At 42.8% G+C, this 15,679-nt stretch overlaps 1 protein-coding gene across 1 annotated transcript; it reads left to right on the forward strand.

Moving 5' to 3' along the window:
* Nucleotides 1–1,344: 1,344 nt before the first annotated feature.
* Nucleotides 1,345–15,288, forward strand: LOC124014321 (activated CDC42 kinase 1-like). The gene is made up of 15 exons (XM_046329173.1): nucleotides 1,345–1,629; nucleotides 6,538–6,722; nucleotides 7,093–7,163; nucleotides 7,264–7,449; nucleotides 7,792–7,944; nucleotides 8,235–8,365; nucleotides 9,108–9,254; nucleotides 9,431–9,557; nucleotides 9,787–9,933; nucleotides 10,183–10,277; nucleotides 10,688–10,927; nucleotides 13,595–13,668; nucleotides 13,862–14,376; nucleotides 14,472–14,567; nucleotides 14,772–15,288. The coding sequence occupies exons 2-15, from the start codon at nucleotides 6,560–6,562 to the stop codon at nucleotides 14,973–14,975; spliced, it is 2,349 nt and encodes a 782-aa protein (XP_046185129.1). The 5' UTR covers nucleotides 1,345–1,629; nucleotides 6,538–6,559; the 3' UTR covers nucleotides 14,976–15,288.
* Nucleotides 15,289–15,679: the final 391 nt, after the last annotated feature.

A 15,679-nucleotide genomic window follows, 5' to 3' on the forward strand; every position in this document is an offset into this window, starting at 1 on the left:
TGTTGTGTGTACCATACCACTAGTACAAGGAAGTGCATGCAGGGGGCACTCCACTTTGTTGCTGCCTGGGTGCACATTCAAATAGGAGGCCATGTGAGAGGCAAAAATCTAGTCAGACTGGCTTGACAGGAGCAGACATGCACAGTAAAGAGGGAGGGAGAGAGAAAGAGTATAGTTTCTCTACAGTACTTGAGTCATTGCTGCTGGCAAGTTTTGACATCATTCAAACAAAACAAGCAAAATATCAATGGAGAAAAATACCCCGAGGCTGTTATTGATGGAATATAACAGCGATATGATTCACTTTATGCTATGGTCACCTGCTTTTCAACTTAATCTTTAGAATTGACAATGTCCACATTCAGGGCCCTTTGTCCACACATGAAAATATAAATAAAAGGGAGGTTGAATCACTAACGTTTTAGGCAAAGGAGAACACAGGATACAACATACATGATATAACATATTTATCTTAATTTATAATTGATGCATAATGCGCATTCAAGTTGTTCAAAAGAGCCATCTACAAGTCCATGCTAGGTAAAGCTCCGCCTTATCTCAGTTCACTGGCCACGATGGCAACACCCATCCGTAGCACGCGCTCCAGCAGGTGTATCTCATTGATCATCCCTAAAGCCAACACCTCATTTGGCCGCCTTTCGTTCCAGTACTCTGCAGCCTGTGACTGGAACGAATTGCAAAAATCGCTGAAGTTGGAGACTTTTATCTCCCTCACCAACTTCAAACATCAACTATCTGAGCAGCTAACCGATCGCTGCAGCTGTACATAGTCTATTGGTAAATAGCCCACCCATTTTCACCTACCTCATCCCCATACTGTTTTATTTATTTACTTTTCTGCTCTTTTGCACACCAATATCTCTACCTGTACATGACCATCTGATCATGTATCACTCCAGTGTTAATCTGCAAAATTGTAATTATTCGCCTACCTCCTCATGCCTTTTGCACACATTGTATATAGACTCCCCCTTTTTTCTACTGTGTTATTGACTTGTTAATTGTTTACTCCATGTGTAACTCTGTGTTGTCTGTTCACACTGCTATGCTTTATCTTGGCCAGGTCGCAGTTGAAAATGAGAACTTGTTCTCAACTAGCCTACCCGGTTAAATAAAGGTGAAATAAAAAATAAAATAAAAATGATAATTACGCAAATGCCTATATAATTGTAGTCGTTTTGGTGTGATTGCGCAACATTATTATGTGTAATATATTATTGTTAAATAACTTACGTCAAACATTATTGTAAAAAAAAGTGATGTGTAGGCGGGTGGCTGGGCAAGTGTAGCACAGGTGGACGTTGAAAAGGGGTGGAGTGAAAATATGAGGAAGAGGCAGAGAGAGCACTGTGGACAGGTAGAGCGAAACACACCAGTTCAGATATTTTGCGATGAAATAAAACAACCGACAACACTAAGAAAATAAAAAATAATGATCATTTGTTGACGAAATGAAGAAAAACAGTATGGCATGTGATGTGGATTATCTCTAGGTCTACCGATCCTATTTGGAATCAGTTAATTTGTTGTTGTCGCGCATAACCGAAAGCTGGGTTCATAAATAAGCAAGATCGTGGCACCAGTAGACTTTCGGTCATTTTGTTGACGGTAAGTATTTAGCACTTATCTTTGTTGAACGAGCCTTTGGTATCAATTTACCCCACCAGTCAATACGGTATATTGACAGTATTTATTTATTCTGAAAGGCTAAACAATGGCGTCCCACAACTAACGTTACAGTTAGTGGCGTTCAGTAATTCATAGGCCTACACCTTGATTTGCTATCAACTCCAGGGTAACAAATGTTGCAGAGTTACTTTTAACTCTGTTGAGAAAAATGGCAATGACATTTTAATAGGCAAGAATGATTTAGAGAAAAGCATATTTTCACATTTTTGTTCTAAACTATTTTTTCGAAAGTCATCATGGATGACAATGGCAGAGTTTCCCAAACCAAAGGGTGCATGTTTTGGTTTTTGCCCTAGACCTACAGAGCTGGTTGAAATAGTCAACTCAGCATTAAGATTTGATTAATTGAATCCGCTGTATAATGCTAGGGCAAAAACTAAAACTTGCACCCTTTGGGGTCCCCAAGACCGAGTTTGGAAAATACTTATTTAACAAGGGTCATAGGCAAATAGTTATGTCACTGCTAAGAGAGGTTAGTGTGTATCCAGGATTGTGTATATATATATCTATATATATTTCTTTCTCTCTGAAATAATTACTCAACTTCCAGGCTACTTCATTGGGATTGCATGAAGGCACTCCCAGAGATTGCTTGAAGGCACTCCCTTTGTTGACTGATGTAGATTGGGGACAGTTCTGGTTGTTATGAATCAGACCGAGTCAGTCAGGCCATGCATTCTGTTAAAAGAGCCCTTCTCTATGAGGAGATGTTATTGGGAAGCTTTGTCAAACTCTCTCTTTGTTAGAATCCCAGTTTATCAGGGATCATGTGTCCAGTAGGTTTTTCAGACTCCAGTTATAAAATCAAAGTTTATTGGTAGCGTACACAGATCTGCAGGTTTTATGGCAGGTGCAGCAAAATGCTTATGTTACTGGTTACCCCATTAGTTTGTCTTTAATTGATCGAGTGCACTCACCCAATCAGCACCAAAAGACGTAGCCTCAATTGTAAACAAAGCCTCCCAAATGCTTCATGGACAGAGCAAATAGGCCCAAACAACCCTATAGCTACCTCCCTCTTATAACATTCATTATCCGGTAACTGAGTGGGTTAAAGATGCATTCATGTGTACATAAATCTGAATAACCTCAAAGCAATGGCATGCATGAGAAATGACCCGTGATTGGTTGCTCGCATGTTTTTACTGCAGACTTGGCACAGGATTGTGACTTTCATGAAATAGTTGGGTGTGGGTTTGGGAGTTGTCATTGGGAATCTCTTTTGACAGGAATAGTGCTTGTCCAGGCTAGCCCCTTCTTGCGTCTGTCTGCATCAATGTGTTTCTGTCGGTCTTTCTGTGGAAATACAAAATGGATATGGCCTTCATCTGTTAACCAAGCTACAGTCTGCACCCACATCAGGTACCCATCATCAGCTATGACATAGACATACAGACATGTTATATCTGATATGTCAGACAGTTGATGTGAGAGAACTGGTTTAGGTTTCCCAGAATAGTTGACACAAGAATGTAGGCCTCTGATTCACACCCTTCTCTGTGATTGTTTTATAGCGGCAATTCCCTGACGCGGAAGTCCACCACCAGACAAGGACATGAAATGACGTGTGTAGTTAGATAGACGTTGAGTAGTTGTTGGAAATTACAGCTTGGCGTCACAGGTGACGACTCTTTGTGAATTGCAAAATTTGAGATCAAGACAGAGAGAAGAACATGCACTTCCAGTAGTCTCTGAGCAACAGACGTGTGGGCTTGCTTGCTTTGAGATTGCAAAAAAATACTATTTCAAAGTTGATGTAGGAGCTGGACAAAAATACGTCACTTGATTTAAGAACCGAAGGATGGGCACCAATGTTGTGGTATGATTAGCTTTATATGTGGTAGCAGTAAACAGTGAGCAAATGTATTTTGACACTAAGTGAATAACACCCACTGGCGTATTCTATTAGCACCCAATTGCTTATTCTTATTCTAACACACTTTCATCTCTTTGTTTCCTGTCCCACCCTCTCTTCCCATCCTCCATTGGTTAATTCTTCTCCTCAATCGTCGCCTTTCCCCTCTGTTTCTGTAACTGGTTCTTTGTCCGTGTGAACAGGGGTGATAGGATTTCCCCCAACAAATGTGATATAACAAACTTGATTCAGCTGACACTGACTTTGGTGCCAGGTAAAAAAAAATGTTGCTCATTAGGGTTGTTTTATGGTGTTGATTTGATACAAAACAAAGGTCTGTTAAATGTTTGGCTGGTACTGAAAGCTGTCACACTCGTTTCCCTCTTCTGTTAGACAGCGCATTAACTCAGGACTTTTATTAATGAATTCTTGTTATGGGTGTCCATAGCGACCAGAAGAGGCCGGTATGTGAACTTTGAACATAATTACGGTAAAACAGGCTGGCTCGTTGTTGAATTGAGGCTCAGAAAAGGTACGGTCTCCTTTGGTTACAGCTCTTTGACTTTCTCTGATGTTCCTCCACAGAACAAAATCTGTGAATTCCCCATTCAATTATGCATAATATTCCAATGGTGAAGCTGCTGGGAATTAGCAACAAGGCAGTGTTTACGCTGCATCTTGGAATTGGCTTGAAATGCATCCTCCCTTAACTCTCTTAAGGTGACCACTGACTGGACTGGGGAAAGCTATACCCTTGCGTACTTACCTACCCATTCTAGTTAGATCAGAAGCGACTTTGACAAAGGAAGGATATATTGTTCTACTAATGGAACCGGACCATCCTGATACTAATGGAACCGGACCGTCCTGATACTAATGGAACCGGACCGTCCTGATACTAATGGAACCGGACCGTCCTGATACTAATGGAACCGGACCGTCCTGATACTAATGGAACCGGACCGTCCTGATACTAATGGAACCGGACCGTCCTGATACTAATGGAACCGGACCGTCCTGATACTAATGGAACCGGACCGTCCTGATACTAATGGAACCGGACCGTCCTGATACTAATGGAACCGGACCGTCCTGATACTAATGGAACCGGACCGTCCTGATACTAATGGAACCGGACCGTCCTGATACTAATGGAACCGGACCGTCCTGATACTAATGGAACCGGACCGTCCTGATACATTATTTGGATCTCCATGAGCTTTGTCAGAAGCAGCAGCTACTCTTCCTGGTGTCTGCACAAAACACAAGTAACAAAACACTGATGCACACTTAAGGGCAAGGTGTGCGGCTCTGTTTTAAGCCAGCTGCAGTTTTGCTAGGTCTTACTTTGCTGCACTTCACCATATTGCCGGACATGTAGAGTGTGGAATCATCCACATACATAGTCATTCTAGCTTTGTCTAAGACCAGTAGCAAATCATTTGTACAAACAGATAAGAGTAACAGCCCAAGGCAACTGCCCTAAGGGACACCGCAATGTACATGTCTGATGTTAGAGAAGCTTCCATTGAAGAACAGATAAGGTCTCTCTGGGTTCTATTGGATAAATGACTCTCCAACCATGTGATGGCAGGTGATGTAAAGCCATAGGAAGTGACAATTTATGATCAATAACATCAAAGACTGCACTGAAATATAACAATACAGCTCAGCTATCATCTTATTATTAGTGATGCATCGATATTACATTTTGGCCGATGACGCTATTTTCCTTGCTAAAATAAATATAATTATAACCGATATTGAAAATATTTGCGGCCTTTTTAGCTTTGGGCAACAGGATAAAGTAGCTGGCTAGCTATTTATTTGAATGAACTGAAGTTCAATAGGTGAACAACAAGTGGCAACATAGCTAATACTTACTCACAGGGATTCCTAAATCATTGCTAAGAATATTCTACAATGTAGGAAAAATAAAGAAAAACCCTTGGATGAGTAGGTGTTCTAAAACCTTTGATAGGGTATGTACATGAGATATCATCAGTAAATTAGCAAAAATTCTGAACATGTTTTCACTTCGTAAATATGTGGTATTGTGTGTAGATGGGTGAGAATCTCAAATTAATTGAATGTGGAATAAGTCAAGGGGTATGAATACTTTCTGAAGGCACTCTAATATGGTAAAATGTAATAAATACATTGTTTATCAGGTCTGTGGGATGTTAGGCTGAAGCTACTGACCCTGAAGCTTGGCTCTCTCATTCCTCCCAAGCTTTAGGGAGGGAGGGTGGACAATGAGCTTGTGTCCCCACGCTCTCTGGTAGCTTTCATAGCTAGGATGAGTTATTTCCACCTCTGGCGCACAGCTCTAGAGAAGTCCTTGTTGAGGAAGATGTCGGTTCCTCTCAATTTCTTAGCTCTCTCCAGAACAGCCGTCTTGTTTTGAACCTTAGGAACTTGACAACTTTCCGCCTGGGTCTGTCACCTGGGCTGGTTACAGGTGTTCCAGACCTGTGGGTGTGGCTCCACCTCAATCTTCCTATGATCCATCTGCAGTTTTTTGTGATATTTCTGCTCACATCCATGTCTCATGATTCACACACAGTGCTGATGTCATCTCGAGAGGACTTCTTGCGTAATGTCTCTTTCAGGACACTCGCCTCTCCCTGTGAGAACTGCAAACTGTTCTGAAGGTCCTGGACCTCTGGTCAGATCGTCCATTCTTTTGTTAGTTGAGTTAACTAGTATTTGGAAAAAGTTATTGAAGCTAGTTTCTTGTTGCTGTAACAATTGCTTGTAGATATATTTTTGTTGATTTTGAAAGGTCTCGCACCTGTGATCGCGAAATACTGTCCACTCCATTACTCCAACCTTTAACTGTGGGTAGCATGATGGTAGCAATATAGGCTAATTCCAGTACTCCACGCAATTCCAGCCAGCACCACTGACAAGGCCGACTTAAACAGCACCTTTACATGACTCTTCCTCTCCATCCTCTTTGACCCCACTAGTGTTGTGGTGCCCTGTAGGGTCATGCTGATGGACCAGGACACTCAGTGGCTGTACCACCTCCTGGCCGAGGTCCAGTTGGAGAGGTTCTACCTGCGTGTCCGGGATGGCCTCAACATCACCCGCATAGAGCACTTCAACTATGTCAAGGAATCTGACCTCGAGCAGATCGGCATTAGCAAACCAGGTCAGTGCTCGACGCAGTTGCCTCCAAATGATTCGTATCAGAGTTTTGCTGTTTTGACCAGATGGTATACAGTTACGGATTAAAGTGACTTTTCGTAGCAATTTAGGCAGCAGGTTAGGATAATTAACGCAGCAGGTTAGGGGAATTGGGTTAAGGTTAGGAAAAGGGTTAGTATTAGCTAAAATACAAAAATTCTAAGTAACATGAACTTGATTATTATTTTTTTTTTTTTTACCATAGCAGTATACCATCTAGCCACAAGCAAACTATCCTCCATGTTGGCACTACCAGTAGATTAGTGGGTTATGGTAGAATTGAGTTGTAAGTGCTGTTGATCTAGTTTGTTTTATGGTTATTTGTTGACATGTAGGACAGAGAAGATTATGGGATGCTGTGAAACGGTACAAGATCACCATGAGACCAAAGTCATGGATCACCAAGGTAAGACATGTACACCACCTCCCACAATATATTTCTTTGATGATTGTTAATTGTAAAACATTTTATAATTTTTAAAATATATTTTCTTTCTTTCTCCCAGGTCTTCAGTGGCCGTGGTCCGGAAGGCGGTGACCAATGGGGCAGTATGGGGCAGGGCCAGGAGACAGGAGGGCGGGCACTCACCTGTCTGATTCAGGACAGTGAACTATCTCTAGGGGAGAAGCTGGGCATGGGCTCCTTCGGTGTGGTGAAGAGGGGAGAGTGGCAGACCCCCACTGGGAGAGTGGTGAGTGTTTCTAGTGGGACACTATTTCCCTTATTTTACTCACCAAGTCCAATGTTATGAATGTAGATATGCAGCAGTACTAGGTTGCCTGTTTGGAAGACACACGGGGCAAGATATCTTAAAGATCAATAGAAATTGCATTACAGTATATTCCCGATCAATAGAAATTGCATTACAGTATATTCCCGATCAATAGAAATTGCATTACAGTATATTCCCGATCAATAGAAATTGCATTACAGTATATTCCCGATCAATAGAAATTGCATTATAATCTATTTGAAATGTTATTAATCAGTATACCTAACTCATCCATCCTTCTCCTTTCTGTTGCCGTGACAGCTGCCAGTTGCGGTGAAGACTCTGAGGAGTAGCCTGTCCAGACAGACGGACACGCTGACAGACTTCCTCCAGGAGGTGACCACCATGCAGTCTCTAGACCACCCCAACATCATCCGCCTCTACGGAGTAGTGCTCACACAGCCCCTGAAGATGGTGAGACTGCCATATTCTTTCCAACCTCTGAAAGATGGAGTATAAAACATATTTATTATTTCTCATATTTCTACATTGAAATCCTGTCGCCTTTAATTCCTGGGCCCAATAGGCTAATATTCTAATTGGAAGATTGGTTATTCAAATACAGCCATTCAAATTCAAAGAAACTTTCAGTGGTCATTCAGATGTTATGTTTTTCAAAGAATTCACTTAGGGAATTTGAGGGGGGAAAGTAAAATCCTCAGAGCAAAGAAGTCCCTTTTAAAACCGTATTATCTTTCCCCCAGGTGACAGAGGTGGCATGTCTGGGATCCCTGTATGACACGCTGCGCTCTCGTCAGTACGAGTACCCCCTGGCACGCCTCTGGCTCTTCGCCACCCAGATAGCAGCAGGCATGGAGTACCTGGAGGGTCGCAGGTGAGACCCAAAACAGTCCCACTCTACAGACTACAACCACAGATAGAACAATGAGACCGATATTTCACTGGATGTATAAATGTGAAGCATTCGCTTGGTGTTTCCACTCACTGCCACATATGGTAGTGAGAGGAAGCCTAGTGGCGGGCAGTGGAAGAAGATGGAACGAGAGATTTTGGCCGACATTCTGCTAATACATTTGAACCCAATACTGTTTTCTGTTCCCAAAACTAGAATCGATTACAAACAGTGTAGACTAAGCTTTGTAGACTTTACCCTTTGTCAAAGTTGTAAAAAATAGCGTTGTTTTATAAGGAGTGCAAAGGCAAATTGAGTTATTGCACACGCACACTTCAGAGTAGGCATTCCCTAATGGAAATATGCAAATGTTTGCTAGAATTCTGCAATAGGATCTCGCTAGCTTGCGCTTGGCTCTGCCCAACTCCTTGCTTGTTCTGCCCACTATGACTCGTTTGTTCCCATTTGGAATGACGGGCTGTGGTCTATCTTGGTTTAGTTATAAAAATCTTTGCTACAACCACATATGCCATTTTAACCACTAACTGTACTGTAACCCTCACCGTAACCCTAAATGTAAACAATTCCTCTGACCAACGTAATACATTTCCTGAAAGCCAATCAAATTTGACCAGAGGCGGATGAAGACACTTCTTACCAATGAAAACCCAGTATCATTTGTGGTTTTGGCTGGTAAAGTGTGCCTGTGTTATATCTCCTCCAGGTTCATTCACAGGGATCTGGCTGCCCGGAACGTTCTCCTGGCATCCAGGGAGATGGTGAAGATCGGGGACTTTGGGCTGATGAGGGTCCTGAGTCAGGAGAAGGACCACTACATGATGACAGCCCACAGACGCATCCCCTTTGCCTGGTGAGCTGAGGAGGAAACATCAAGGAGTGTGTGGGGGGAAATGTTATTTGCAAGTCATTGATTGTTTAGCAGTGTAACCTAATGGAAGCCAATGTGGAGATATCACTACTGTGGAATTTTCTTTGCTGGATGATTGTCAGTTTGTAGTAATTCCATCTCTCTCTTGCGCCCTCCAGGTGTGCCCCAGAGAGTCTGCGTTTGGGCTCCTTCACCCATTCCTCTGATGTGTGGATGTTTGGGGTCCTCCTCTGGGAGATGTTCACCTATTGTGACGAGCCTTGGCTGGGGTTATCTGGCAGACAGGTATGTGTAGAAAAAGTTTTGAAATTGAGTATGGAGATAGTTTTGTACACTTTTAAGATAAACCATGACTCACAACGACTCAAGGCTCCAAGCATCTGTACGACTTCTGAAAAAAAAAAAAATGCATTATTTTAGCAAAAAAAATGTTCAGTGACCACAAAAATTGCAATATAGAGATATTGAATATGTCTTTGTCATTAAACGTTCCTCTCTTCTTTTCTCTCCTCAGATCCTGTGGAGGGTGGAGAGGGAGGGAGAGCGTATGGAGAGACCCCCTGACTGTCCTCAGGAGCTCTACTCTGTGATGAGAAAGTGTTGGGCCTGCACCCCATCCGACCGACCCACCTTCTCCCAGCTCACCACTCTGGTGGCAGAGGTAACAGACTATACATTTCTATGTACATTTGTTATGCACTGTATACAGTTACATTATACTCACCAAAACGTGCACCCGGGGGAGGGGGCAGGACTGAGTTTGGTTATCTCTGCTCTATGGTTATCTCTGCTCTAATCCAGTTGCTCCTTAACATGTTTACTTTTTTAAGCATGTCGGCAGTGACAAGAATACAGGCCATTTTCACTTTGAGACGTGCTTAAATAGTTTTCCCCTCCTCCCTCTATCTAGGCTCAGCCTATGGAGGTGCGTGCTGTGAGGGACTTTGCGGAACCTAGGAAACTCACTCTGCTACCCAACGACCTAGTGACCGTCATAGACCATGGGTGAGTGAGGGATAGGAAGAAAGAGAACATTTATGGACATGAAAGATGGAATAATTTCTTAAACCTGCTCCTTCAAAGAGCTCCATTCATGAACCGCATTCCAACCCTGATTTGATGGTTAACCCTAATCCTCAAATTCTTGCCCCCTTGTGGTAATTCTTGAGAGGGGGGGTATTATCAAATTCTTCATCACGAAAATCTTACAATTACTCCACGCTCTGTCTGCTTTTCTTAACTTGGCTAACACTACATTATGCAGAGTCTTATGTAAAAGTGTCAAGAGGGTTGTTAAGGACTTATAAGCAGTTTATATTTTTAGTTAAGTCTATAAGTCAGTATAAACGGTTATAACTCACTGGTTGAAATTGTACAATGGTCACTGGTTTCTTAATGTGATTCTTCCCCTGTAGTCTGGAGCTGTGTGAGTGGAAGGGTCAGAACCAGAGGACCCTGACGGTGGGCTGGTTCCCCCCGAGCCTGGCTGCCCCCAGCAGCACTCCTGCTCCTCCCGCTGCCCCTGGTCCTCCCGCTGCCCCTGGTCCTCCTGCCTCCAGCCTCATCTCTCCCCCTCTGAAGGGCAGTCTGCAGCACACAGGGCATGGAGACACCCACCCCGACCGTAGCTGGGGCACCCCGGAGCGCCTCGATGAGTCAGTCAAGTTTTAATTAGGTTTCCATAAGGCTTGGATAATGTTTTGCTGCTGGGACTTAATCATGCTGTATGCTAACCTTGGTTCCTGCATTCAACAGCGCTGTTTTCTTGCAATGTTTGACAATGATGAGTTGGTTAAGTTAGAAACTGCCTGCAGGAGGGTCTTAGCTGGAGGAATTAACCACCTTCCACTTAGTATTCAGCACTTTTCTTTTGTAAACATTCCACCATGAGGTAGTGTAACAACCTACTCAACCCATGGCTATATGATAAATGTAGTATGACTTTGAACCTTTGAGTATACATCCCATGACCATTGTTCCCTTTAAATGTTTTCATCACTGAAGAAATGTCAGGTCTGCTGAGCGCAAACTGTAGGCCTACAGAGACTTTTGAAAAAAAAAAACATGCAGGGCTTGACATGAACCTTTCTAGGGCAAACATTCCGCTAGCGGAACCCCTCCACAACATTCTGCTGAAAAGGCAGTGCGTGAAATTCAAAAATATTTTTGGGAAACATGTAACTTTCACACATTAACAAGTCCAATACAGCAAATGAAAGATAAACATCTTGTTAATCTACCCATCGTGTCTGATTTAAAAAATGCTTTACAGCGAAAGCACAACATATGATTATGTTAGGTCATAGCCAAGTCAAATAAACACTCTTTGGCTGGGAAACCATTTTTCCAGCCAAAGAGAGGAGTCATAAAAAGCTGAAATATAGATCAAATGAATCACTAACCTTTGATGATCTTCATCAGATGACACTTATAGGACATCATGTTACACAATACATGTATGTTTTGTTCGATAATGTGCATATTTATATCCAAAAATCTGTTTACATTGGCGCATTACGTGCATTAATGTTTTGATTCCAAAACATCAGGTGATTTTTGCAGAAATACTCATAATAAACATTGATAAAAGATACAAGTGGTATTCACAGTATTAAAGATACACTTCTCCTTAATGCAACCGCTGTGTCAGATTTCAATAAAACTTTACAGAAAAAGCATAATCTGAGAACAGTGCTCAGAACCCAAAACAGCCAGAGGAATATCCGCCATTTTGGAGTCAACAGAAGTTAGAAATTACACCATAAATATTCACTTACCTTTGATGATCTTCATCAGAAGGCACTCCCAGGAATCCCAGTTCGACAATAAATGACTGATTTGACTGTTCCATAAAGTCCATCATTTATGTCCAAATAGCCATTTGTTGTTAGCGTGTTCAGCCCAGTAATCCATCTTCATGTGGCGCAGACAAAAACTCAAAGTTCCGTTACAGTCCTTTAGAAACATGTCAAACGATGTATGGAATCAATCTTTAGGATGTTTTTAAACATAAAACATCAATGTTCCAACCGGAAAATTCCTTTGTCTGAAGAAAAGCACTGGAACGAGAGGTAACTCTGTCGGGAGCGCGCGTCATGAGACCAAGGCACTCTGCCAGACCACTGACTCAGAGGTTTCATGAGCTCCTCCTTCATAGTACAATCCTTATTCAAGTTCATAAAGATGGTTGACATCTAGTGGAAGCCCTAGGAAGTGCAACTTTATCCATATCTTAATGTGTATTCGGTAGGCCAACCTTTGAAAAACTACAAACCTCAGATGTCTCACTTTCTGGTTGGATTTTTCTCAGGTTTTTGCCTGCCATATGAGTTCTGTTATACTCACAGACATCATTCAAACAGTGTTAGAAACTTCAGAGTGTTTTCTATCAAATACCAATAATAATATGCTTATATTAGCATCTGGGACAGAGTAGGAGGCAGTTCACTCTGGGCACGCTATTCATCCAAAAGTGAAAATGCTGCCCCCTATCCCAAAAGAGTTGACCTGTTTATCCACTTGTCCTTCAGACAAAGAGGTGACTGAAAATGTTGTTTGATGCAAGAATCCACTTTAAAATTGCATCATTATTCCCATACAATTATGCTACCCCCTGCATATTGGAAACTTATTCAAGCCCAAAATACAACACTGCCGCTTTAAGACAAAAAACGCTCTTTACTTGACTCACTTTTCAAAGTTTTCTGCTCTTGTAGGAAGCAATCACTCCCCTATTGCTGACTACACATCATCTATAACTGGGCTAATAACTCACTAACTAGCAAAGGATATTAACAAAATGTACACACGTGGCTTCATGCAGCTCACGCTTTGATCTCAAAACAAGCGCATCTACTCACGACCGCTCATGCGCTAAACACAGTCCAGTTCAAAGTGAATGGCACAGATCCATATATGGCAATTGTCTATTTGCATATAGGCCTACTGCAGCTCTGATTCGTTATGGCGCGCCGGTCTGTAGAATGTGGGCCTGAGTCGTGCATGTCAATGCAATAGAATCCTACTCCGATGCGTTCTGCCGACAACAACATCTCTTGCATAGTTAGTTTTGCATAGTTTGTTTTGGTATGTTGCATTGAAAGTGGCTAATATTGCATTGATTCGATCACAATTGCCACAGTAAAGGGAAATGTTAATAGTGTTAACTAATGGGGAAAACTCTAGAAAGTTGAATCTCATGCTTCTCTGTGCACGCTGATATTTCTTCTGCGCAGCTGCGGCCCGCACTCAGCTTAGAGGCTGTGACCAGTGTGTGTTTGGAGAGTGTGTTTACCTGTGTTTTGTTTTCTGACATTTTTCAGGAGCGTAAACTGGAGGAGCGGCCCAGCAAGCAGAGATCGCGAGGAAGAGGGCTCCAACTTACAGAAAATGTCAGGTAACGACGTCAAGCAGAGCTCTTTGATCAACATATGGCTGATACGAACATGTTATCCATGTTCTACTAGCATTGAGAGCAACGGGTCGGAAGTTCGATACCAACTAGGGATAACCACCCCCCAACATGCTGTATACTGTACATCTTTTGTACACAATAAATATGTTTAATATAACTATCCTTTCGTCCCCAGGTATGACCAGGAGTCTGGAGTCTGTCCTGAGCGACCCCCAGAGCTGGACTCAGACGGTAGTAGGGGTCAGGGTGGACCCCCGTCGTGGACCAGTCCCCGCCATGGGGGCCCACAGCGTGGGGATGCAGCAGGACATCCGTAGGTTCAGCGAGGCCAGCATCAACCCCCCGGCTCGCCCGCCCCCACCGAACCCCAAAAACTTCAAGATCCCCCAGGTGGTGATCCGAGATCAGAGGCCTACTGCAAATCCAGCCCCAGGCACCTCATGGCCTCCACCGCCTCCAACACATCCACAGCAGCAGATGCTACAGCCAGCCCAGCCTCAGCCCCAACCACCGCAGACCATGGGAGGAAGCAATCTGGGCAAGATGGCCCACATGGCACGGTCAACACCAACACTGGATAACTATGGGGACAAGGAGAGGGATCAAGAAAAGGAGAGGGTGGTGAGGGAACGAGAGAGGGAGAGGTACCCGCCTCAAGTGCAACGCACCAGGGAAGCCGTCATAGCACAGGTATGGAATTGATGTAGGGTCTTTAGTTCTTGAGGTGTTTAGACAGTTCAGGCTCTTTAATTAGTCTAACTTACTAAGGTATTCTGATTGGTCAGGTCATGGAGGCGGTGCATGGAGTAACCAATGAGGAGGTTCGTAATGCACTTCGCCGCAATGAGTGGAATCCTGTTAGGGCCCAGCAACAACTCAAGGTAAGACAGAATTTCTCTTATAATTCTTATGTAATAATTCCGAAATAATGCATATTTTATTTACATATACTTAAAATGTATTCTCCATTGACCAACATAGTTAACTAAGAATACTACAATTAAGTATTTGGATCAGTGTTTATGTAATTAATACTAAATATGATGCCCCAACCTCAATTCTCTCTCTCTCTCCTTCTCTCTCAGATGGAGCAGCTGTACTCTCTGAGCCTGTGTTCTCGTGACGACTGCGTCATGATCCTGTCCCGCTACCAGTGGAATCTACAGCTGGCCAGTCGCTACCTGATCAGAATGGTACGGGAGGACAGGACTGGAGGAGGGGAGAGGAAGAGGAAGGATGGAGAGAGAGGGACACCCCCTGTTGCCATGGCGAGACGAGGAGGAGTATGAGAGGTGGAGGGATACTGGAAACAACAGACAATAAAGCTTTACAACATTTAAGAGGAACTGACAAGGAATTTTAGGAATTAAATGGATGGGAGGAGGATAAAAAGGAATTGAATATATATGGAGTGAACCATAAAGACGTTACAGTCCTTAAATACTATTTTATCCTTTTTTTTTACAGTTCTGTTAAACATATTTTTTTGTGACGAACTGCCACATCCTCTCTGTTCTCAAAAATAGTTGTATCGTGATGAATTTGTATATATTGTATTAGCATTGATTATATTTGTTGAATAAATTGTTGATACAAAATGTGCATGAGCTAGTGGTGTACATGTGGCTCATGCCCGTCAATTTTACAAATCATTAGAGCTGGGATGTCGTAGAATCAAGAGAATATACAGTGTGATGTCATTTCCTTTCACAGGAAGTGTTTGGCATTTCTCACTGCCTTGACTTCCTAATTGACCTCTGGTTGCGAGCTTCCCATTATGCTGTCTATAAAACTAGAGCAGGAGGAGAATACATGGGGCTGGAGAATCCTCTATGGAGGGAGATGGCCTTATGTTAAACTGTACTTCAGCATGCTTCCAGCAAGTGGGGGGAGTAATGAGAACACCTCCCTTATGTTGTGAACCTGCCTTACTCCTTTCAGGCCCCCCTGGCACTTTGCCACTACTATTTTGTGTTTGAGGTTTGAATCGTCA

This window comes from Oncorhynchus gorbuscha, linkage group LG25 (genome assembly GCF_021184085.1).
Source record: "Oncorhynchus gorbuscha isolate QuinsamMale2020 ecotype Even-year linkage group LG25, OgorEven_v1.0, whole genome shotgun sequence".
NCBI classification, from domain to species: domain Eukaryota; kingdom Metazoa; phylum Chordata; class Actinopteri; order Salmoniformes; family Salmonidae; genus Oncorhynchus; species Oncorhynchus gorbuscha.

Coding starts and splice junctions, on each gene's coding strand:
- LOC124014321 (XM_046329173.1), top strand. CDS start 6,560: ATGCTGATGGACCAGGACACTCAGTGGCTGTACCACCTCCTGGCCGAG. Junction 7,945..8,234: donor TCACACAGCCCCTGAAGATG/GTGAGACTGCCA, acceptor TCTTTCCCCCAG/GTGACAGAGGTGGCATGTCT. Junction 10,928..13,594: donor ACCCCGGAGCGCCTCGATGA/GTCAGTCAAGTT, acceptor GACATTTTTCAG/GAGCGTAAACTGGAGGAGCG.